The following is a 27,051-nucleotide window of genomic DNA, read 5'->3' on the forward strand; positions in this document are numbered from 1 at the left end:
CACACAAACATACTCATACAGAACACACACATACACACACACAAACACACTCATACAGAACACACACATACACACACACAAACACACTCATACAGAACACACACATACACACACACAAACACACTCATACAGAACACACACACATACACACACACAAACACACTCATACAGAACACACACATACACACACACAAACACACTCATACAGAACACACACATACACACACACAAACACACTCATACAGAACACACACATACACACACACAAACACACTCATACAGAACACACACATACACACACACAAACACACTCATACAGAACACACACATACACACACACAAACACACACACATACACACACACAAACACACACATACACACACACAAACACACTCATACAGAACACACACATACACACACACAAACATACTCATACAGAACACACACATACACACACACAAACACACTAATACAAAACACACACATGCACACACACAAACACACTCATATAAAACACACACACATACACACACACACACACAAACAAACTCATACAGAACACACACATACACACACATACACACACACAAACACACACACAAACACACTCATACAGAACACACACACACACACAAACACACTCATACAAAACACACACATACACACACACAAACACACTAATACAAAACACACACATGCACACACACAAACACACTCATATAAAACACACACACATACACATACACACACAAACAAACTCATACAGAACACACACATACACACACATACACACACACAAACACACACACAAACACACTCATACAGAACACACACATACACACACACACAAACAAACTCATACAGAACACACACATACACACACACACAAACAAACTCATACAGAACACACACATACACACACACACAAACAAACTCATACAGAACACACACATACACACACACACAAACAAACTCATACAGAACACACACATACACACACATACACACACACAAACACACACACAAACACACTCATACAGAACACACACATACACACACACACAAACAAACTCATACAGAACACACACATACACACACACACAAACAAACTCATACAGAACACACACATACACACACACACAAACAAACTCATACAGAACACACACATACACACACACACAAACAAACTCATACAGAACACACACATACACACACATACACACACACAAACACACACACAAACACACTCATACAGAACACACACATACACACACACACAAACAAACTCATACAGAACACACACATACACACACACACAAACAAACTCATACAGAACACACACATACACACACACACAAACAAACTCATACAGAACACACACATACACACACACACAAACAAACTCATACAGAACACACACATACACACACACAAACAAACTCATACAGAACACACACATGCACACACACAAACACACTCATACAGAACACACACATACACACACACAAACACACTCATACAGAACACACACATGCACACACACAAACAAACTCATACAGAACACACACATACACACACACAAACAAACTCATACAGAACACACACATGCACACACACAAACATACTCATACAGAACACACACACATACACACACAAACATACTCATACAGAACACACACACATACACACACAAACACACTCATACAGAACACACACATGCACACACACAAACACACTCATACAGAACACACACATACACACACACAAACACACTCATACAGAACACACACATGCACACACACAAACAAACTCATACAGAACACACACATACACACACACAAACACACTCATACAGAACACACATACACACACACAAACATACTCATACAGAACACACACATACACACACACAAACATACTCATACAGAACACACACATACACACACACAAACACACTCATACAGAACACACACATACACACACACAAACATACTCATACAGAACACACACATACACACACACAAACACACTCATACAGAACACACACATACACACACACAAACACACTCATACAGAACACACACATACACACACACAAACACACTCATACAGAACACACACATACACACACACAAACATACTCATACAGAACACACACATACACACACACAAACACACTCATACAGAACACACACATACACACACACAAACACACTCATACAGAACACACACATACACACACACAAACACACTCATACAGAACACACACACATACACACACACAAACACACTCATACAGAACACACACATACACACACACAAACACACTCATACAGAACACACACATACACACACACAAACACACTCATACAGAACACACACATACACACACACAAACACACTCATACAGAACACACACATACACACACACAAACACACTCATACAGAACACACATACACACACACACAAACAAACTCATACAGAAAACACACACATACACACACAAACAAACTCATACAGAACACACACATACACACACACAAACACACTCATACAGAACACACACATACACACACACACAAACAAACTCATACAGAACACACACATACACACACACAAACACACTCATACAGAACACACACATACACACACACACAAACAAACTCATACAGAACACACACACATACACACACAAACACACTCATACAGAACACACACATACACACACACAAACATACTCATACAGAACACACACATACACACACAAACACACTCATACAGAACACACACATACACACACACAAACACACTCATACAGAACACACACATACACACACACAAACACACTCATACAGAACACACACATACACATACACACACACAAACACACTCATACAGAACACACATATACACACACACAAACATACTCATACAGAACACACACATACACACACATACACACACACAAACACACACACAAACACACTCATACAGAACACACACATACACACACACAAACACACTCATACAGAACACACACATACACACACACAAACACACTCATACAGAACACACACATACACACACACAAACACACTCATACAGAACACACACACATACACACACACAAACACACTCATACAGAACACACACATACACACACACAAACACACTCATACAGAACACACACATACACACACACAAACACACTCATACAGAACACACACACATACACACACACAAACACACTCATACAGAACACACACATACACACACACAAACACACTCATACAGAACACACACATACACACACACAAACACACTCATACAGAACACACACATACACACACACAAACACACTCATACAGAACACACACATACACACACACAAACACACTCATACAGAACACACACATACACACACACAAACACACTCATACAGAACACACACATACACACACACAAACACACTCATACAGAACACACACATACACACACACAAACACACTCATACAGAACACACACATACACATACACACACACAAACACACTCATACAGAACACACATATACACACACACAAACATACTCATACAGAACACACACATACACACACATACACACACACAAACACACACACAAACACACTCATACAGAACACACACATACACACACACAAACACACTCATACAGAACACACACATACACACACACAAACACACTCATACAGAACACACACATACACACACACAAACACACTCATACAGAACACACACACATACACACACACAAACACACTCATACAGAACACACACATACACACACACAAACACACTCATACAGAACACACACATACACACACACAAACACACTCATACAGAACACACACACATACACACACACAAACACACTCATACAGAACACACACATACACACACACAAACACACTCATACAGAACACACACATACACACACACAAACACACTCATACAGAACACACACATACACACACACAAACACACTCATACAGAACACACACATACACACACACAAACACACTCATACAGAACACACACATACACACACACAAACACACTCATACAGAACACACACATACACACACACAAACACACTCATACAGAACACACACATACACACACACAAACACACTCATACAGAACACACACATACACATACACACACACAAACACACTCATACAGAACACACACATACACACACACAAACATACTCATACAGAACACACACATACACACACACAAACATACTCATACAGAACACACACATACACACACACAAACATACTCATACAGAACACACACATACACACACACAAACACACTCATACAGAACACACACATACACACACACACAAACAAACTCATACAGAAAACACACACATACACACACAAACAAACTCATACAGAACACACACATACACACACACAAACACACTCATACAGAACACACACATACACACACACACAAACAAACTCATACAGAACACACACATACACACACACAAACACACTCATACAGAACACACACATACACACACACACAAACACACTCATACAGAACACACACACATACACACACACAAACACACTCATACAGAACACACACATACACACACACAAACACACTCATACAGAACACACACATACACACACACAAACACACTCATACAGAACACACACATACACACACACACAAACAAACTCATACAGAACACACACACATACACACACAAACACACTCATACAGAACACACACATACACACACACAAACATACTCATACAGAACACACACATACACACACAAACACACTCATACAGAACACACACATACACACACACAAACACACTCATACAGAACACACACATACACACACACAAACACACTCATACAGAACACACACATACACATACACACACACAAACACACTCATACAGAACACACATATACACACACACAAACAAACTCATACAGAACACACACATACACACACACAAACACACTCATACAGAACACACATACACACACACACAAACAAACTCATACAGAACACACACATACACACACACAAACACACTCATACAGAACACACACATACACACACACAAACACACTCATACAGAACACACACATACACACACACAAACACACTCATACAGAACACACACATACACACACACAAACACACTCATACAGAACACACACATACACACACACAAACACACTCATACAGAACACACACACATACACACACACAAACACACTCATACAGAACACACACATACACACACACAAACACACTCATACAGAACACACACATACACACACACAAACACACTCATACAGAACACACACATACACACACACAAACACACTCATACAGAACACACACATACACACACACAAACACACTCATACAGAACACACACATACACATACACACACACAAACACACTCATACAGAACACACATACACACACACACAAACAAACTCATACAGAACACACACATACACACACACAAACATACTCATACAGAACACACACATACACACACACAAACATACTCATACAGAACACACACATACACACACACAAACATACTCATACAGAACACACACATACATACACACAAACACACTCATACAGAACACACACATACACACACACAAACATACTCATACAGAACACACACATACACACACACAAACATACTCATACAGAACACACACATACACACACACAAACACACTCATACAGAACACACATACACACACACACAAACAAACTCATACAGAACACACACACATACACACACAAACAAACTCATACAGAACACACACATACACACACACAAACACACTCATACAGAACACACATACACACACACACAAACAAACTCATACAGAACACACACATACACACACACAAACACACTCATACAGAACACACACATACACACACACACAAACAAACTCATACAGAACACACACACATACACACACAAACACACTCATACAGAACACACACATACACACACACAAACACACTCATACAGAACACACACATACACACACAAACACACTCATACAGAACACACACATACACACACAAACACACTCATACAGAACACACACATACACACACACAAACACACTCATACAGAACACACACATACACACACACAAACACACTCATACAGAACACACACATACACATACACACACACAAACACACTCATACAGAACACACATACACACACACACAAACAAACTCATACAGAACACACACATACACACACACAAACAAACTCATACAGAACACACACACATACTCATATAAATACACTACAAAACATACACACATTCACACTCATACAAAATACACACACATTATATTTAGAACGTAATTTCTTTTATGAAGATTTTATGAAGAAAATATTTCTACCTTCCTTCCTTCCTTTTCTGTTTTATTCCTTTTATTCCACACACACACACACACACACACACACACACACACACCTTAATCAAAGAGACAGAACAATAGAGAGAGTAAACTCTGCTGAGGTGGAAAACACGTTCTTATATTCTTATAACTCTGATTTTCAATATTTCTTCCTGATCTGTGTTGAAGTGTGGAGAAATCTAAAATTAACGAGTGTACAAATCTTTAATAAATACTGAACGAACAATACACCGTGCTACACAGAGAGGAAGTACAGCTGATAATCGTCTAGGTTTAGTAGTCTGGATGATGAGAAAGCCTATAATTGGATAAAAATGAACATATAATATAGAGTGTATGATTATAGCGGCTGTGTTAATGTGCACTGTGTTGTGTTCAGTGAAAGCTTGGTATAATATTTATGTATGCACTTCGAACACCTGATTAGTCTTTTGTGTAAATGCCATTTAGGTTAATAAGCAGATAAACCACAGCGCTTTATATTGCAACACTTGAAACGGCTAAATTACTCAATGCAATGTAAGATGACACTAACCCCTGGAGGTGAAACACTCCTGCTACGGATTCTGAACAAACCTGGGCACATGTTTATTGAAGAATACTAAATGATATCAAATTTTATTGTAGCAGTTTCAGAGGTTTCGCCTTATGAATTCAAATGATACCGGATAGTAACACATTCAGTGGTATGAATAAATATTGAATTGCTGCCTTATGAATCAAAACTGTATTGTATCACACCGTAGCATATTGTCAAAATATTGAATTTCTTTATTAATCAAAATGGAATCCTATTGTATCCTGGCAGATTCAGAGTTATCGTCACATATCGAATCACTGACTGGAATCGAAAAAATGTATGGTAGCATGTCGTAGCAGATTCAGGGCTATTGTATTGTAGCAGATTCAGTGGGGTTCTCAAATACCGAATCATTCTCTTATGAATCGAAATACTTATTTAGTCCTGTAACATTCAGTGACATCAAAAAACACTCAATCACCTCATGAACCGAATCATGTCATAGCGGATTCAGTGATATTTTCAAATATCTAATTGTTGCCTTAGGTATCGAAAACATGTTCATCGGAGTTGCTGAATACTGAATCGACTCGCGAATCAAAATCGTTTCATATCATAGCAGATTGAGTGAAATCAAAGGTCAAATTGTTGCCCTATGAATCAAAAATGGGATTTTCTTGCATCTTACTAGGGTCCAGCTGTTGTTAAAGACTGAATTGTTTCCTTATGAATCAAAAATATGTTGTGCATCAGTAGTGTTAACTAGTGAATCATTTTCCTATGAACTGACAGATTCAATGGCATCAATAATACTGAATCACCTCAAAAAATTGGATTCAGTGTTACTGTCAGATGTCCAAATACTGAGAAATTTCTAATTGTTGCCTTATGTATTGAAAACATATTGTGTTGTATGATAGCAGTTTCAGTGATATTGTCAAATATCAAAGTAAATGCAATCGAAAATTTTATTCCTAACACAGATATTTGATCGTTGACTTATGAATCATAAGTAATGCTGTATCATGTCACAGTAGATTTGGTATGGTTGTTTCAATGTCGATTTTTCTGAATCATAAATCATCTTGTGTCATATCATAGCAGAGGAAATAAAATTGTGAAATATACCGAATCAATGCCTTAAGAATCAAAGCCTGAGGTTTACACTCCTCTACCATCCACACACTCAGATGCCTCTCTATCTTCACATATACATTGGTGTATTATCGTCTGATCTAATTCTTCTGATCCATGGAATGTGAAATTAGATAAGGAGCTTAAACAGTGGTTAACAAGGCAACATTAGAAACATGTACAGCTTGTTCATTTGGCAGAAATAGAGAAAAAAATCAGGGGGGAACAAGAGGAAGAAAAGGAAGAAAAAGAATAGGACATCAAAACACTTTGTAGGAGCTTAGAGTTACGGCCCATAATTCGTCTCGCTTTCTGCTTTCATATTCACTTTGCATCTAATCACTTGAGAGAGAAATAGAGAGAACTCACGAGAAAACACACACACACACACACACATACACACATACGTACACGGTTCAGTGCTGTGCACGACATACCATATGAGTAATAGCTTTTAAATGGTAGCTTTTAAATGGTTATTAAAGAGACGAGAGAACTCGCTTACAGTGCTTACACTGCTCGTTTTATTGCGCCGAAGCAGTGGAGCGAAGAGTTAAAAAACAGTTGGAAAACTTGCACGGATCAGTTGTGGAAAGTAATTTATTTTGGCTTAAGAATTCAATACAAGCATTTCATTTCTTTTTTTAAAATGTATTGAATATTACTGTTAAATGTTGCAGGCATATTGGTGTAGAGCTGAAATTTGTAATCTGTGTGTTTACTGTTAGAAGGAATCTGATATTTGGTCAATCTGGGATTGTGTGTGTGTGTGTGTGTGTAGGGGGGGTTAAAAATTGGAATTAGGAGGATATGAGTATGTGTGGGATTTCTATCATCAGTAAAAATGTGTGCTCTTCAATGTATATTTTGAGGGTGGATTTGAGAGACTCTTGAGTTTGTATATGTGTGTATATGTGTATGTGTGTGTGTGGGGGGGGGGTGTTTATGGTTAAGAGGGAGTGAAGAGGCAGAAGCATCAGATCTTTATGTGCTGCCTCGCTGCCTGGGGTGACACACATGTGCAAAGTGGCTCAGTGATCTCAGCACGCCCAGCCATTAGAGATGCCAGCTGTGTCACACACATTCTCCAAATGAGGAGAAGACAGAGAGATAGATAGAGGAAGAAGAAGAGAAGAGCTTTAACAGAAAACCAGAGATACTATCTCTGTGAAAGCATGATGAATGACTCCTTTCACATCACAAACTTTCACTTCCTCACGCACTCCTGCCTGGGTTCAATTATGTTTCCATTTTTTTTTTCTTTTTTAATCAGAGTTCAATCTGTTAGAATAATAGTGAGAGGCAGCCAGGTCCTGTTATATAAGCCTAGAGCATCACAGCCTGACAGCTCAGGCTCCTCTGCACACAGCGTGTAAATCGGCCTGATAGTTTTAAACTGCGAGTCGCGACAAGACTCTTGACAACAGACTGGGAGGCGAAAGGCTGGAGGGATTGTTCAGGAGGTGTCCATTTTACAGTGTGCACAAACCCTGTGAGGGCAAGCAAATGAGATATTATAGCAATATGCTGGAAATGAGTTTCAAAGGAGAGGGGAATAACAGGCATAGTGTACAAATAAGTCTCAATGCCCTAGAGTCTAATGGTCTCTTAAAAGCCTGTCTCTTTCCCTTATGAACCTAGGACATTCAATTTGGCCTGAGCACTGCATTACACACACACACACACACACACACAGATATACTCACTGCACATGCTTGCTACATGACCAGACAATAATCTGAGACTCAGGTACCAAGAAAATATGTATAGATCAAAATGAGGGTAGCATTGACAAAACAAGTTCAAGAAACTTGACAGAATTCATTCTTCTGTGAGTCATTATACATTTAGAGCAAATGGCATGTTCACTTATATTTCTTTGCATCCCCACTTATAATCATGCAGCCATTCTCCCTCTCACAGGATGATGAGTAATCAGACAAGCATTTATGAGTATGAAGAGAAACTCTACGCACTGTGGCCTGAGCGCAGGGAGGCGTGGGATCTCTCATGATGCATGTCCTGAGCTTGATAATGGTTCTCCTGACCCTCGGACAGACTGGTGGCTGAGGTGAAGGCTGTGAACGGCTCCCAGAGGACCAGGCACAGTGTTAACGGGAGCAGAGTGGAGCCCAGGCGAAGAGGAGCCACACTGGACCCCACACACGCTGCTTTTCCACACATACTTCCACAGTCCAATTACTGAGCACAAGTGCAGGGAACACTCAGAACACCTGGCAACTCATGTCCTCTCTCATGCTTTTTTACTCTTACCGTACAAGGGGACAACGTCAGCAACAGACCACCAAAGAAACAGCACAAAATAAAATCCAACCTGACTGGACAATTCTTCAAGTATCTGGGACTGTCATTACGGTGCATTTAAGCAAAACAAGCAGCTCTACATTCTGCACAAAAGTGAAAATCCATCAGGAGAAAGAATGAATTTGGCAGACATGAGAATCCAGGGCAATATTCCAGTAGATCTGAAGGGAGAACAGTGAGAGAAGTCTTCATCTGCGCTCTCCCAGTGCTCCTGGAGTTTACTGGCATACTCTAAAGCCTCAATCTGCAAGCCATAGAGCGGAGGCTGCATCCCTCAAGCCCAGGGGAAAGAGATGAGCGGAGTGGCTAGTGGCACACACACGACGAGATCATTGCTGCAGCGTTTAACTCCATCCACAGAGCTTCTCCCCCTCCCCAAACGACACACACACACACACACTCCCACACAGTTACACATGCACGCTGGCTGCTACTGGTTGTGACTACAGCACCTCTCGGAGGAAGCATGAGGTGAAACGTCACAAAAAACCACTAGTAGATGAAAGAAAAAACATATTGTAGTCTGGAGGAAAAATTGGAGCTCCTCATAAAAGTGCAAGGACGAAGTCACAAGAAGCGCAAGAAGTGATTAGAAGCCAATTTCTCCCTTCTTCTCTCTCTTCATTCCCTCCTCACAATAATCTCTCGTCCAGTTTCTGTAGAGGACCGCAGCCTCTTTCTGTGCCAGCCAGACCTGGCGAATAAGTGGAGTAGAGCGAGAAAAGGAGAGAAAGAGAACAGTGGAGCCCGGTTGGCTTTTTTCCTCCCCCTCCTCTTTCTCTCTCCCTTGTTCTCTCTGTTTCACTTTTCTCTATCCCTCCCCCTCTATCGTTGAAGATTGCAAGGCTGTGCAAGGCTGCACTCTCTTCTTGTTTATCCAGCCTCCTCTCGCTGTCTCATTCTATCCTTCTCTCCGTTAGGAGAAAAGAGGTGCAAGAGGGGGGCGGTTCAGTGGGCAGGTGCAGCTCAGCTGGGATTCAGAGTGAGAGAGGCAGGGAAAGACAAAGGGAGAGAGTGGAAAACGTCTGGTTGGGCTTATTACACAATTAAACCCTGCTGAAGTTCTATTCTCGCACTTTGTCCCTAACACAGTCGGAAAAATTCATTTTGTTCTGACAAAATCTGAGAGCAAACAGTCAGCCCTTCATGAATTTCTGTGCCTAACATGCTCAGAGCCTTTAAGACATAAGCCCAGTCATTTGTATGAACTTCAGCACCATGGACAGCGACAAGCCAATGAAGTGGAAGTAGTAGCCTTTGGGAGCAACGCTTCAGGAAGCACTAAACCAACAAGACCCAGGATAATAAAAAAAATAAAAAAATACTAGGCATCATTATTCTGGATGAAAAAACAAACAAAAAATATATCATAGATTCTAGCACCAAAAGAGAAATAGTTAGATATACCATCTTAAACCATCATGACAGGAAATCACAACCACTACTAATTTACACCCAGGCCTAACCCACAACCTGAAATTATATATATATATATATATATATATATATATATATATATATATATATATATATATAAATATAAAATAATAAAGCCTACAGTTATTGTACTGTATGTATCCCGACACCGGCCGTGTTTGGGCTGTGAACTTGACTTGGGAATGCTGAAAGTGTGTCTCATGTCATATCCTCCCATGTGCAGAGCTCTCACTCTTGCAGTTAGGATTGTTAGCACCGCATAATTATAACTGACAAAGTCGAGCTGTTAGAGCTGCTTCACTTGGGGTCTTGAAAATCATTCAGTCAAAATAAGCCACTCGGAAGATGAGATTTTCCATTTGGTATGTAAACAAATGACACAAAACACTGGCATGATAGGAGTGTAAAAATGAATTATAAACATTTGAGTATAATATGATTTAGATGAAAATGGATTTTCCATATCCATTTTAAGACAATAAAAAAGATGCACGTTGTACTGCTTACAAGCTCGCCACCTGGTGGCTGCAGACTGCTTCGTAGCAGTATGTATCTAATGGAACCATGTTTAAAGCCATTCATTTCAGTTAAATTAAGTAAACTCGCATTAAATTAGTCAAAAAATAATGGAACGTCAAAGATACTCCGAAAGTTGATTTCTTTTTCTCATGTTACCCTATAATACATCTCACATCGTGTTGCATTGAATCATTTTCTATTGTATTAAAGGTGGACTTTGTACTTCTAGTAAATATTTCTTCTTATTAGCCTCGATATTAGTTCTCCTTTCCCGAAATGTTAAGTTAAGACCACTCCACTTCCCTCAACCACCACGCCCACTCTAACTTGGAAATATTGACTTTTTATTAAAATGCAGATTGCTGATAGCAGCAAGTTAATTAAAGATGATGCATTGCTTTGTAGAAAAGATGTTCCATTGGAAAGGGGGCAGGAGGCCATTTCTGCACAGCACAAACCTATCAGATTTAATTTCTCCAAGCAGGAACGTGTTATCTAGCCTTATCTCCATCATGTCAATACGGTCATTTTACTTTAGCACAGCAAAATCAGACCCCTTATCAGTCTGCTTAAGTGCACGTATGTATAGATAATCAGCACGGAGTATACAGCGTCGCCTGCTCTCATCACCTTCACCTTTTAATCACAACATTCAACAGTGTCCCATGATAACTGACAGAAATCAGAGTGCTAGTTTGTTTGACAAACTCGCTGTGAGGGTGTGTGAAGAAGAGTGAGTATGCAGTGATGAAAGTGATAAGTAGCAGATTGACATAATTACACATTTGGGATATTCACACAGCAATTGGTGAACAGTTTGGGTGCAGGGTTGGAGGTGTGTGTGTGTGATTCCCCCTATAAATGAAAAATATTTTCAAAGCAGGATAACTGAATGAGCTCTTGATTAATCTTCTGTCTGGAGACAGATAGCACTTTGGTGGCATTATTTGAGTGAGCTGTAGTTCAATTTAACAACTCTGATATCAGATACCAAATATAAACCATAGTCTTTGTGGAGTTTACTGCACTATTTGGCAATGAGCAAGCAGTTGTGTGATAAGGAAGGACTCGTGGGTGGAGACTGGCAGCAAACAAACCGGGAGAAAATGGGGTATAATAAAATCTGCTCAACCTTTTCCAATCCATCTGCTATAGCCAGCTATATATATATATATTTTTTTGCAATAAAGTGACCGAGTAGACTGTTTAAATTCAGAGCAGATTGTTTAAGCAGATTTACAGTAGGTTATTGCTGTGGCTACATCTCAAATCACATGAGAAAACAGTACACCACTACAGGAACAATAATCTCCCTAAAAAAATTTGTGTGCTTATTTCAAACCCATTTGAGTTACAACAGTCCTTAAAGTTATTAAGGAAATGAGTTTTATACTGTATAAGAACATGAGTCTGGGGCTACAGTGGGCAAAGATACACCAAAACTGGACAGTAAAAGATGGGAAAAAGAACCAGCTTATGTTTGTCTCAATTTTCAGATGTCTAGTTTCTGTGAGTCTTTGCAAGTTGTACTCTTACGACCTCATGCTTTGCTGTTATATTCATTCTGAGATGCTTTACCTGCTCATCACGGTTATACAGAGTGGTTATTTGAGTGACTGTATGCTTCCTGTCATTAAGGCATTACTGCTGCTCACCGAATGCTCAAATGTTTTGCGTCGTTCTCACTCTTGAGACTTCTATGCATGAGAAACATGCTCAATCCAGCACCAACAACCATGCCACTTTCAGAGTGACCTGAGATCAGATTTTCCCCCCGTACTTTTGATTGGCGTGAACATTTTCTGTATGCATTTACGCACAGCACTGCTATCTGATGATTGCACGAGCAGATGTAGAGTGTGTTTCTATTAAAGTGGCCAGTGAGTGTATGATCTTCGCAGAGTGTACAGCTTTTCACAATAGGTCTTTTTTCATTCTGTCATATTACCTTTAAAGTGCTAAATAATGCTATATCTACATCTAAGCCTAAACTGTAATCTCAATATCTCAAAAAAAAAAAAAAAAATCTTTAGGTTCTTTTAGGTTGTCAGCTAAAATCTTCATTTTTTTCCCCCCCAGAGAACTCGCTTTTCTTTTTGAGCACAAGCCTAATATTTCAGCAAGGTCAAATTTGTCATGTGTTTTTATGATTATAGGGAGAATTCAATCTCACAAAGAGTAAAATACAGTACAATCTCCAGCCAGCCTCCAGCAGAGGAGGAGACTCAGAATGAATCATGCACTTCTCTCTGATTTAGTGACCAATCCTTTAGCATGTGGGTATGAATGGCTGATGAATATGTTGTCCTTTCATATTTGTGAATGTGGCTGTAGGTGTGAGAGGAAACAAAAATGATTTGGCAGTTAACGGGGAATGTGAACGTGTAGGTGTTCGTGACTCAGTGGTATGTGTTAAAACATACGATCGCACATTCTCCTCCATTCTACTTTATAGTGTACTGAACCCTCGCACTGACCACGTGCAAGAAAAGAATTTTAGGGGGAAAAAAGTATGAAAAGAGTAAAACTAATAAGAAGTGAGGGGAAAATGAAGCAAGACTGAGAAAGCATTGCTTGTCTGAATCCTCTGAGAGACATTTTTGCATCTCTATTGCAGGGACAGGGACATGGAGGATGCAAGGTGAGCTGCGTGGATGCTTTTCCAGAACAAAAACAGCCTCTTATCAGCGAACAGGCTGACAGTGTGGAAACACATCCGCTTCTTAAAACAGCTCAAGGACTTTCTACGCTGTTCAGTTTACTTTCACTCAGCACTTTTGGAGTTCACGAGAGATCTCGGGTCAATTTATTTTGTAAAGACAGAGAAGTGTCACAAACAGGATCATAAACAACATACACATGCTCAACAGCTGGAAGTGAGCAATATAACTTATGTCAAGGAGAAAATCTTCAAGGAGAAAATCATCCTTTGCTGCAGTGAGCTACATACGAGCCCACAAACAAGTGATATTTTTCAAGCTACTGTCTCAGTGTGGTCCTGTCATGCCCCCTAGTGGTGAAGCAGAAAGACACTGAATAATATGAGAGCTGAATGAATGATATTTTGCGGCACAGTGTAAAGCAAACAGCAGCTGTGTGTTGTGTTGAGCTGCCGGATGGACGCAATATGTTTTGTTTCGTAATGTGTTGGAGTGACATTCAGTTTGCTGCTAGTTTTCTTTTGTTTTGTAGCCAACAAAAATGAATCAATTTGTTTATTAGTTTGTTTATAATTAAGTATACAATTATAGTAGTAATTTTTTGCTTATCTAATTTATACTCAATGCCTGCATATGTTTTTTGGCTTTATATTTTTTGGGTTATTTTGGCTGTATGATTCGGGAATGAATAAAAATAAAACAATAAATCTTTTCTTTCTTGATCATGAAACAAATCTTACTCAATTCAGGGGATAAAATGCCTTTCCATTTATCCTTAAAAGTCAGGATTACTAAATACACAGCCTCTAATCAGGAAGCACAATTAACTGTACAAGTGAATCTGTAGCTCAGAAAATTCTCCAAATTGTGCCTCAAACCTGCTGAATTGTCCTGAAACTTCGGCCTCAAAGTAGAATACATATATTATGCTCTTATTTTTTCCTCTCCACATCACATTAGACTCAATCTAGACTAGGCATGGGACTCATATTTCATTGTGTTCCCTTTTTAATCTGGATATTTTTAAAGACTAGCTGAATCAGTCAGAGTTAGAGGCACTCTGTGTCTGTTAAACCATTTGCACAGCAATTTCTAGCAATCAGCCTGACAAGCTGGGGAAGTGATGGATTTCAATAGTCCCCTGAATCTGTTCACACTTGAGGAGTAAAGAGGCATAAAAATTCACTCACCGTCATTGCAGAGCGGCCCGCCGAACGACGTCATGCTGCAGTCACAGGTAAAACCCTCCCACTGCTGCAGACACACACCCTGATTGGAGCACGAGTCTTCCTGACAGGTAGTGCTGGGACCTGCACACAGATAGAGAGAGAGAGAGAGAGAAGATTAAGAGAGTCATTTGAATTCATGTCCAATGACCAGTCATAAAAATTACAGTCTGGAAAACAATTTTAATAATGTGGCAACAATTCGTGAAAGGAATCTCCACACCAGTCTAGTACTGGTTAAACTATCCTTAGTGACTGTATTATTGTATTGCATATAATGTGCAGTAGAGCAGCAAGTGCAGTAGTATATGATGTATTTTCTTTACGCTAGTTAAACTTTATGCAAGCCGGGAATGAGATTAATAAAATATTATTATTGGTCATATTGGAGAATTATTCTTTATTGAAAATTCAAGGTCTTTTACTGATCAAATTTGCTCACATTTTCTTACTAATTAATATAAGTAGGTGAGCATTTCTTTACTTTAACTATTAGCACATCCTTTGATATCAATATTGCTGAAATATTTTGCAGACACCTCACATTTCCTTCTGATGGTATGTATTGTTCTCGTTAACGCCGAGCCGAAATGGACTGCTACACCGTTTTTGTACTGTATAATAATTACTTTACATGGATGGCTGCATTTTGTTGCAGTGTTGCATTCAGCCTTGAAGGCAATTTTCAGCTCACTGACATCTTCCTTTGGTGGCTGCGGTAATGATAACAGGTCTCCTTTGTGATAATGAAGTCTGTCGCTGATGTTGTTGAAGTGGATGTTAGGAAAAAAAAAATGCCTGGGGAAATGAAGCCCAAAGATAAACGTGGGCCATCTGGAAGAGGTCATTTTGTGCTCAGTGTCTAGTGGTGAAGCAGCAGGGCAGCGGGCCAGGCATATTCAAGCCGACAGTTCTGTTCCCATTACCCTCAGCACTCCAGTAGGCATGTAAAGCAGGGCACTCAGCCGTCAGAACCCTCTCGTCTCCATCATCCGGCCATTTGGCCAATCACCTATGCAGAGGTGGCTGACAGGACAGATGAGGCTCTGAGACTTACAGGTAATGTAATCCAGATGAGCTCTGGTTCTTCTGTCTCTCCTTATGTGTGTGACCGGAACTCATTTAAAGTGCAGGAGGAACAGAGTAGAGCCAGTGAGGCACACAGCATGCACCGTCTCCTAAGTGGAGCCTTATTTAGCTGGAAAAATTCATTCTATTGCATTCCCATTATACAATAGCACTATTTATATGCAGGGGGGGAATCTCAATTAATTTCCATCTGACTCTATTTAAACGTAAGGGGTCTAGACTACATGCAGTAGGTGAAGGGGATCAGAATCAGGAAGGACAGCATAAAAGCCAATCACATGCCTTCATTAACAACAGTACAGAAATGTGAGCTCATGACACAAAAGTGAAGGAAACTGACACAGGACACGTTAAGACTCTGGGGGGGATGTAAATACAAGAATCGTGTGCTTTTTTCAGTACTTGTATTTACAGGGATGATTCGACTCCAATGTCATGTAGGTAGAAATGATCGACGACATTAGACTTTCAAACTCGAGGAGGAGGGATTCAGGGAGGCACTTGGTTTAAACATACATATATCTATCTACCTTGCAGGTCAGCTTTCATCAACGCAACTTTTGTCAGCCAAAAACAATAAAAAAATATAAAGAAAAGCAAAATATATAAGATGTTAGTAAAGGCACAAAGATGTTTGTTACAGAAAATGAATAGAAAAAATGTGAAAAGCGGAAAAGATGGGAACCGAGACAGAAATGAGCAGGATTACTCCAATCTAAACACAGGAAAAGCTGATGAGATACGAACACGGTGCTAAAAATGCGCAGCTACAGTCAACATACTGTAGAGCATAAAAGATCACTGTTTGGTGGTAAATACTAAAAAAAGTGGAGGATGAGAAGAAGAAAAATAGGTAATGCCTCACATTAAAGTAGAATTAATTAATGGCATTAAGTCACATTAAGTAAACATTTTGTATAATAAAAGGTCTTTAAAAAAATTAATGGCTCTAACAAGTAATGTACCTGAATTATGAACAATATTTAATATTTTTTGGATCCATATTTAATATTTAAGTGACCAGAAGTTATATGATACCCAGCAGAGATTAGAAACATTTCAAGTAACAAAAATGTAAATTTCCCTCTGAACAAAAACACAAATGAAATCAGTATAAAATTCTCACAGAAAGAACAATTTTAAAATTGCTTAACTAGCTAATATCTTTATTTTGTCCGTTTTTCAGTGCGATTTTTAGAAAAGTATGGTCTGGTAAACATTTTCCCAATAGGCCTAATTTCCTTTCCATCATTCATCACTTCCTGCACACATAGCTGCAAAAAAATAGATGCTATAGCCAGGTTTTTGAAGTTGAGGCAATGGCAGGAAAATGGCAGGACACTAAAAGTACCGTGTTGTTATGAAATTGTTTAAACTATGAAAGATTATAAACTATTCTTTTAATTTCATTCTAATCTCTTTCCAACTACAGAGGAGAGATATAGAACAATGGAGCAGGAACCCAACCAGGAATGAACCAAAAATTAAAATTAAACTGTTTCTTATCCCTAATACCAAATTGTTTTTGTAATAAACATAATTCAGGTTACTGTGTGTAAATGCTAAAGTTCACCAACACATGTCCTTCATGGTTTGTTAATGTTAATTAATGCCATCAATAATGTTAGTTTTAGGAAACAAAAGCAAAGCATGATTGTGAAACAGAGTGCCTGAGATGGGATTTGAATTATGACTGAACACATGGCCTTAATATTTTCAGGAAAGGTGACCAGAATCCAGAATCACTCCACATCTTCCTTTACCCACCTTCACAACCCCGCTCCACCTGTCCTGTAGTGCTCAGTGCGTCAGACAGCAGGTCCGGCAATCGGCCGTTTAGGTCCAAAGATGCCAGGCAGCCCTGAAAGCCCTCTTTAGAGTGCACCAGCTTCGGTAGGTCCTTATACATATCTTTAGACACTCCTCCAACAAACAGGTCACCTAGAGAGTGAAGGACAGGGGTCTCAGGTTTACATGCTGTAGTACAAAGAAAGCCTGGGAATGTCTGAATCTCTTTTACGTTATTTAAATGCTAAGTAGTGCCCTCTGGTGGCCGAGTGTAAAATGTACAACTGTACAAGTAAGATATAAACATATCAAGTCAACAATGATTATAACAAATACAAGAGAACTCTGAACAGTGAGCCTCTACCTTTCAGGTCCAAGTTCTTAGCCCCCATAGTGGTTTGTGTGGTGATCTTGGTGTCGATCTTGACTGTGTGGAGGTTGTTGGTGTCGCGTGAGATCATCACATTGTGCCAGTGATTGTCGTTGAGAGGTGCGTTCGAGTTGCCTTTGATGAGATGAGCACCGTTTCCCAAGTCCGAAACATAATGTAGATAACTGTTCAGTACAGAGAGAAGAAAAACAACACAAACTGTTCAAGCACAGTGTGGGAAACGACTCTGATTAACAGTGACGTGCCATTTATTAGTGAGACTTTTGATTTGACACCAATACAAAAATTGTATATACTGACTTTATCTTTAATGCCTAAAATGTTTTTGTTCTATTTGAGAACGTTATAACTGTAGTAACAGTTCATACACAGGAAGTCATTTTGAAAGCATATTGTAATTTCTTTGATAACCATATAATCACTTTAGGAGAGGTTCATTTAACATTTATGGAAGACTGCATAAATGTAAGCACTTTGTCTCACATGCAAGCACTCTGCAATATTCAGTGTTTTCTGGAACAGAGGACTTTCTAGTAAAAACTGTCTCTGTAAAAGCTGTGCTTTTGTCTTAATAATTTTTAGAAAAACCGAGGAAAAAAGAGGATCGCTGGTACATTGTAAGAAATCACAGGAAATAACTTGTCTTAAGGATGTTTTATAGCATTAAATGCAACTCCAAATGGTTAAAAAGCATGATATGTTGGTCAGAAATTAAATCTGTAATGTAATCGTTGAATCATTGACAAATCCCTGCTGTAAGAGGAATAACAATTTTGTTTTGGGAAAATGATCCACTTTGGGGTCTAATGGCATCACACCACACCAACACGGATTATTTTTCAATAACAGGATGATGTGAAGTGTGTTATTCTTCACGTATTGTATTTTTATCTCACTTATTTACAGAATAAAGAGTACTGATGGGAATATTAACAATGTGTATACAAATATTGCTATTAAATATATTAACACTATTTAAACAATATATTAATAATGTTTTCTGGCTCAGAAATGAACCAGCTCCACCTCAAGACAGAACAGATCTGAACAAATCTGAACAACTTCTACAGAGTCGTACAGAGAGAATGCAGTGGTGGAGATATCGGGACATAACATCTTCTTAATGTTTCTCCTTCAAGTTTAGTTCAACTAGCAGGCAGCAGATGGCTCTAAAATCTTAAATAGCTCCTTTAAGACAGGTTGTTTAAACCAGAACCGAATCTGTATGCACAATAAAGCAAAAGAGCTATACATCATGAGGAGTGAAAGTTAAGGAGTTTAAGAAAACAAAGAAGAGGAAGAAAAAGTTCTCTGTTCATCAGTATGGAGGAAAGCAGCTCTTACCCTTTAACCAGTTCCACCACAATGAAGTCATTGCCGTCTCCTCGGTTGTAGAGGATCAGTCCATCAGGAGACGTGGTCTTGAACTGGAGGAATAGGTGCATGGAGTAGTAGGCCTGCAGTGTTGGAAGGGTCACATAACTGGTGCGAGACTTGAAGGTCACCGGGTCTGCCACGATGCTCTTGTATCCAATCATGGCATTTAGCTCACAGTAGTCAATGTCCCCATTCTTGCACAGGTCGATATAGGACATGCCATTGAAGGACAGACCCTGCAGGTGCCCAATGAAGTTTGAAGGAACGGCAGGCATGTAGAGCTTTTCTGTTACGATGCCCGTCTCGATGTTATGGAACTCTAGCTGCGTGTGGTCGCCTGTAATTTGGCCTTCAGAGGCCGACCAATCAGATGAGAGATTTAGAGGACAGAGGGAAAAGGAGTCAATGTGAAGAATGTGAAAAACTCAAGCTGAGTTTGTAAGATCTACTGGGAGGGAAGAAAGCACTTGAATATTTTATAAATATCTTTTAAAGCCTGCCAACAGGGACTGCTCTCACTCTTAAATCAGGCAGGTTATGCAAATTTAATATATTCCCTGGGTTTTAGACACCAAATGCATCACATGTTGAAGAAATTTTCTTTACACCCAGAAGGCATTATATACAAGCCAGTGCAATTACTGAACAAGAAAAATATTACATTGCATCAGCTGTGAAGAAAAAATGTTCATATGATGATCAACGATTTGTGTGTGTGTGTGTGTGTGTGTGTGTGTGCAGGATAAGGGGGATGACGTGTACCTTCTGAGGGCTGCAGGTCATCCACTGTAAGCTTCAGACTTTTCCCCCTCCTGACCACACGGACTGTGTGCCATTCATTATCATTCAGGTTCTGACCCGCAAAGATGGTCTCAGGGCCTTTACCTACAACATAGTCCCATACATCCATTACCAGCGAGCAGAGAAGGCGAGACGGAGGGATGGGGTAATGAAAGCAAAAGAGCTACAAATCATGAGGAGTAAAAGAGAGAAAGACAGCAAGATAAAAAGAGAAAGTTTAAAAAAAAAGAAAGAAGAGAAAGAAGAAAAAGTGTGTCTATTTTGTGAAGAGACAGGAACAGCGCAGAGTTAAACATCGCAATAAAATGACTCCTCAGCTCTGTTACACCACATTCACACTCATTCAAAACTGCAGTGACGTCAAAAAACGTAACTATTTCAACTAACAACCCATTTCTCTCCTGATATAACGCCCTATTTCTTAAAATCAGAGTAAACCGACAGCTCAGCAGATGCCACTGGCGCTAACGGACAGCGTGACTAATACGGACGTCCACCAGAGCAACGTATCATCTTTCAGCCACTAGATGGAGACACGCAACAAGTCTTCCCTCCTCTCTCCCACAGGAACCTGTCCAACATCACCTCAAGGCGAAAGATAGCTTGCTGCATATTCATCTCACATCCTTTCAATTCCCCAGTGTTTAGGCCTGCACATTCAAAACTCACGGAGTGTAAACTTCATTCGAGAAAGCAATTTCTCACTCGTCCGAACCCCACCTTATCCCACGCACTCATGCTGCAGAGCAAGAGCACTCGATGCTCGAGCTTCCGTTGGCTGTTGTCTCTGCTCATCACTTGGCCGGGAGCTATGAGGGCAGGATGTCATTGTCAGAGCTGCCTGAAGCACGTCTCACTCGATAACAGGTAAAAAAGAGGCGCCATTAAAGAACTGCCAGGCTCACTATCGATTTCCCATCCCTCCCTGCTCTCAATTACTGTGAATCCAGATCAGGCGGCCATGAATCAGCCCGGGGGGTGGGAGCGGGGGTATGGGGGTGGTGGGTGTCCCAGAGCTCCCTCTAAAGGAGCTTTTGCACTTTACATCTTGATGAAGGAAATGCCGATATACAAAATTCTACCCCAAAGCATCATTTTGCTACAACTGACATTATCCACATCACTTTACTGTGCTTTCTGGATATTAATCTTTAATTAAATTTTTTTTTGAAAAAAGCATTTTTTCAGCTTGATGAAGCACCTTGTTGCCAGAAAGTAGGACAGGTGACTGTGTGTCAGGGTTAGTTTTCCTCTTCTCCTCGAATAATGGAGGAAAAGGGCAGAGTTAAATAAGAGAGAGGCTCCACAAGCTGGCTAGAACATTTTGACAGGCCAGGACCAGTGGGAGACACACACACACACACACACACACACACATGCACACATTTTTCTTACTATCCTCTTATGAGCACCTTCTACACTGCAAAAATCCTTAAAACAGCTTGAATATGGCCAAATTCATCTAATATTTATTATTAAAAGCCGATTACAGATCAAAAGTAAAATGATTCAGCCTGTTTTCTTAGACGCATTTCACATTTTAAAGCGTCTTTTTTTTTATGGTGGGATCATTTTGCTGTTTTCTAGAAATAAATGCTTAATAAAAAAAAAGAATCTGCCAGAAGAACAAGACTATAAGAGGAAATATTGGATAAATTAGCCTCTATTCAAGATATTGTTACTGGCTAAGATGTCAGTTGTTGCGGTGCACTGATACGCTTATTAATGCAGCTAATTAATTATATTCCTGCCATTAAATAACCCTAACCTTAACCTCAGTGACCAAAAACAAAACCAAACCTTTTGGCAGTTCTCCTTATTTAAATAAAAGCTGGATTTATTTTTTATTTTTAAAGAAAACCCAAATGAAGCAGGTATAAATAGCTCCATTCTACAATCTGCCACATAGGGTGCAGTGACCCTGCACTACAGGACATCATTAGCTGAATTCTATTTATGAGAGATTTGCAGAGGTGGAGAGATTTGCTTCATTAAAAAAGGATTAACATCCCTGATTTATAGGGAGTCTAAATTTCAGCATGTGCTACAAACCACTAGAAGTTTACAGCGATAAATAACTTAAACATAAAAACTACAGGCTCATTCCAATAAACCCCAGCATTTCATTTATTCCTATAAAACAGCATTTTATAGAGATGAACTAAAAAGCTGTAAAATCAGGACGACCCACCGTTTTTCAGCATCTGTTGTAAATGTCATTGTGCCACAAGACCAGATATGAGGCTCTAACAAGTCAAAATACAGGCCGCTTCAGCCGAGAGCATGCACTGACCCCAGCGCTTCCGAATAAATAACTTTCATCCTGCTGTCGCTCAGTACACATTAATAACCTATGAGCTGATGTGACAGTGTCGTGAAGCACACTGTCTTCCTGGAGGCAGTCACAGCCCCTAATTGCCATCATCTTGCCCTTTTTTGTAGAAGAACAGCAAATCATAATCATACTTACGCACTAATAGAGAAAATGAAAGACAAACACAAAGGCTGCACAACAGCAGGTGGGTGAAGCGTTCAAACCTCTACATCCTTTCTTCCTTAATAAATACTAAAACATCTGTCTTTTGCTTAGATTTAGAAGTTTAGAGATTTCATAGAAAATGTCCTTGCAAAAGTAATCTATATTTAAAGAGCAAATAATATTGCACTTTATTGATTCTTCTTCTTCTTCTTCTTCTTCTTCTTATTATTATCATTGGTCAGTGATAAATTCTGATTGGTCAGATTGGTGTTGATTAGTTTGAACTACTTTCACATTAGTTCTAGCTGCAAGACAAATCACAGGATTATATTACTCCACTCTTTCTGATAGATTATTGTTTCTATAGTAAAAAATTACACACGAACCCATATGATGGATGTGTCACTGTGTGCGTAATTGTTATTATGGTGAAGTTTTTCCGTAAAGAGACATCTATAACATTTTTGAAGGCGTCTCCAGAGTGAGTGTTTTGTAACAGTCTGAAACTTTCAGTCCTTAGGATAGGGGACTTTCGACTCTCGTGAGAGAGCCGTGCTGCCATAGTGTACGGGATAACAGGAATTGACTTGTATTTTTTGGATATATATATATATATGTATATATATATATATATATATATATTAAGAAGAATAAGGTGCAATCGGGACCTATTATTTATTTATTTAAAAAATCATCAATCCACTTCATGCTGGCCCATGTCTCATATCACTGTGTGATTGATTATTTTCCTGTAGCATCTACATTTTCCTGTAACACCTGTTGTGTTTCATTCCTTACCCAATACTGTTTATTACAATTCTAATAAATCAATATGTTCCTATGCTCATTAATTATCCAAGCTATAAACAAAAAGCAAGGCTGCTGATCTTTCAGGTTTCAAAAGGGTGGGATAATATTCCACCTTTTTCTTGAATAAAAACAGCAACACCAATTTACTAAACAAATTGCCTCATATCACAACATCATTTCAGCAGATTTGCTTCCTGTGCGACTTTCAAATCGAACTCGCCGAGCGCACATTAGTGTCAACCTCTTTCTTAAGATAAAAGATAAAGTGTCAGCAGGGGAGGAGTAGCGCGAGTGTTTTCCATCGCTGATGTGTTTATTACACAGAGGCCTCAGACGCAGTCTAGCAGCATCTCTATCTCTCGCCTGTGTTCCCTGCAGTTTTCCTGAAAGCATGCACGCCTCGCTCTGTCAGCCCTTCCTCCTCAACTCTGCACTCTCTTTCCCCACACTGCACTTCAGCACATTTCTGTGTAATTATCTCCCAAGGTACTGTGCCGCATGGGTGGGCATCTGTGGATTTGGGAGACGTGGAGCACCCTGACAGCTTTCCCATAAACCAGAGCTGGGATGCTCCACTACTGATCTGATGCCCTAAGACTGCTCAGTTCTCAGCTCATTGTGGTGGGAATCTAGGGACTAAAATCTCTACGTAACACTGTGCAACTAGTCCGGTGTTCCTTGGAGCATTCTAGGAATTGTCAGTTGAAGAAAGCTCCCTGAAGTGGTAGTTCTTTGGAATAACTGATAATGATTAATCCTGGGTGGTGAAAACTCCAAGAAATATTCATGACTCAAGAAAGGTTAGTGATCTCTCTGAAATCTGAGAGTTACTTAAAATCCCAGGAATCACATTGCTAGTCCTGGGTGATGAAGAATCCAAGAAATATTCATGGCACAGGAGCTAAAGGATTCGCTGAAGACTCTGTAACAGGTCTGACATTAGGATGAAAAAAGGAAATTGCTCTAACTGATCATAAGCAGGATTTCCTACTACTCAGAGTCAAATTCTAGGACATCAGCTAGTTCATCACACTGATGTTTCGCATCACATTTACAAATTGTAGACTAAAGGGGATTAATGAAACAAATCCTCTCTCTAACAGTATTCACTACAAAAACATGTGCAGCTTGGATGCTGTTGATACACAAGTACACATGGAAACTCATTTCTGCCAGGTTCAGCACACAGATTATAACAGCTGCATGAAATTAAGTCATTATTGTGTTACAAGTCAATATTTTGTCATATTTTGCAGTTGGAAAGCACAGGCAATCCAACTCAGCTGTAGTCTTGTCCTGCATTCCCAAGATCTGGACCAGGATAAACAATTTACTGAAGATGAACGAATGAAGCCAAGATTTTAGATATTTACACACTGCTGTCAGAAAGCTTCTATTTTAGAAGGATTTTACCAGCACTGCAGAAAATTGTCTACAAAATTGTCTTAGCAAGTGGAAATATCATGAATATAGGCAAATGATCTAGAATGTTCCATGATAAGATTACAATTGTTTATCAGAATTGTGTTTATATCTAGACATTCTTACTCAAGCTTGAAATTATCTTGCTTTATCACCAGATAATGTTGCTCATTTCTGAGCATTTATTTCTAGAATGAAGCCAATAGATACTTTTTTAAAACTACATTCTACTTGATAAGACTGGCAAAGATTTTTTTTTGCCCATAAGAAATAGCTGGTATTTTGCTTGCATTACTCATTGCATAAATGACCAGTGGGGTCCAACTGGTGCAAGAGTACCGTATTGGTCCTGTTGCTAAAAGGTTAAGAGTTCGAATCATGAGTCTTGAGGATGCTAGATCTGTAAAATTCATATACATTACACAGAATTGGACAGTAAGCAGTTTTGCAGTGTGTCTCATGGCTTCATCTGCCCTTACCTCACACTCCTTGGTCGGTGCTGTGCAATAAGAAAGACTATATATATGTATATATATATATATATATATATATATATATATATATATATAT

At 39.3% G+C, this 27,051-nt stretch overlaps 1 protein-coding gene across 11 annotated transcripts in view; it reads right to left on the reverse strand.

Annotated features, from left to right (window-relative positions):
• The window catches only part of nrxn1a (neurexin 1a), a 162,590-nt gene that overhangs the window by 42,214 nt on the left and 93,325 nt on the right, over positions 1 to 27,051 (reverse strand). For 10 of the 11 annotated variants that reach the window (XM_058406272.1, XM_058406270.1, XM_058406268.1 and 7 more), the window contains 5 exons: positions 21,732 to 21,854; positions 20,937 to 21,318; positions 19,566 to 19,756; positions 19,181 to 19,354; positions 16,289 to 16,408 (listed from right to left, as the gene is read on the reverse strand). In XM_058406272.1, coding sequence (XP_058262255.1) covers positions 16,289 to 16,408; positions 19,181 to 19,354; positions 19,566 to 19,756; positions 20,937 to 21,318; positions 21,732 to 21,854 — 990 coding nt within the window. Of the gene's footprint in view, positions 1 to 10,133; positions 11,351 to 16,288; positions 16,409 to 19,180; positions 19,355 to 19,565; positions 19,757 to 20,936; positions 21,319 to 21,731; positions 21,855 to 27,051 lie in introns of those variants that run through there. The other variant, XM_058406277.1, reaches the window with a different exon arrangement.

The sequence above is a fragment of the Hemibagrus wyckioides genome, linkage group LG13 (genome assembly GCF_019097595.1).
Source record: "Hemibagrus wyckioides isolate EC202008001 linkage group LG13, SWU_Hwy_1.0, whole genome shotgun sequence".
Classification (NCBI taxonomy): Eukaryota; Metazoa; Chordata; class Actinopteri; order Siluriformes; family Bagridae; genus Hemibagrus; species Hemibagrus wyckioides.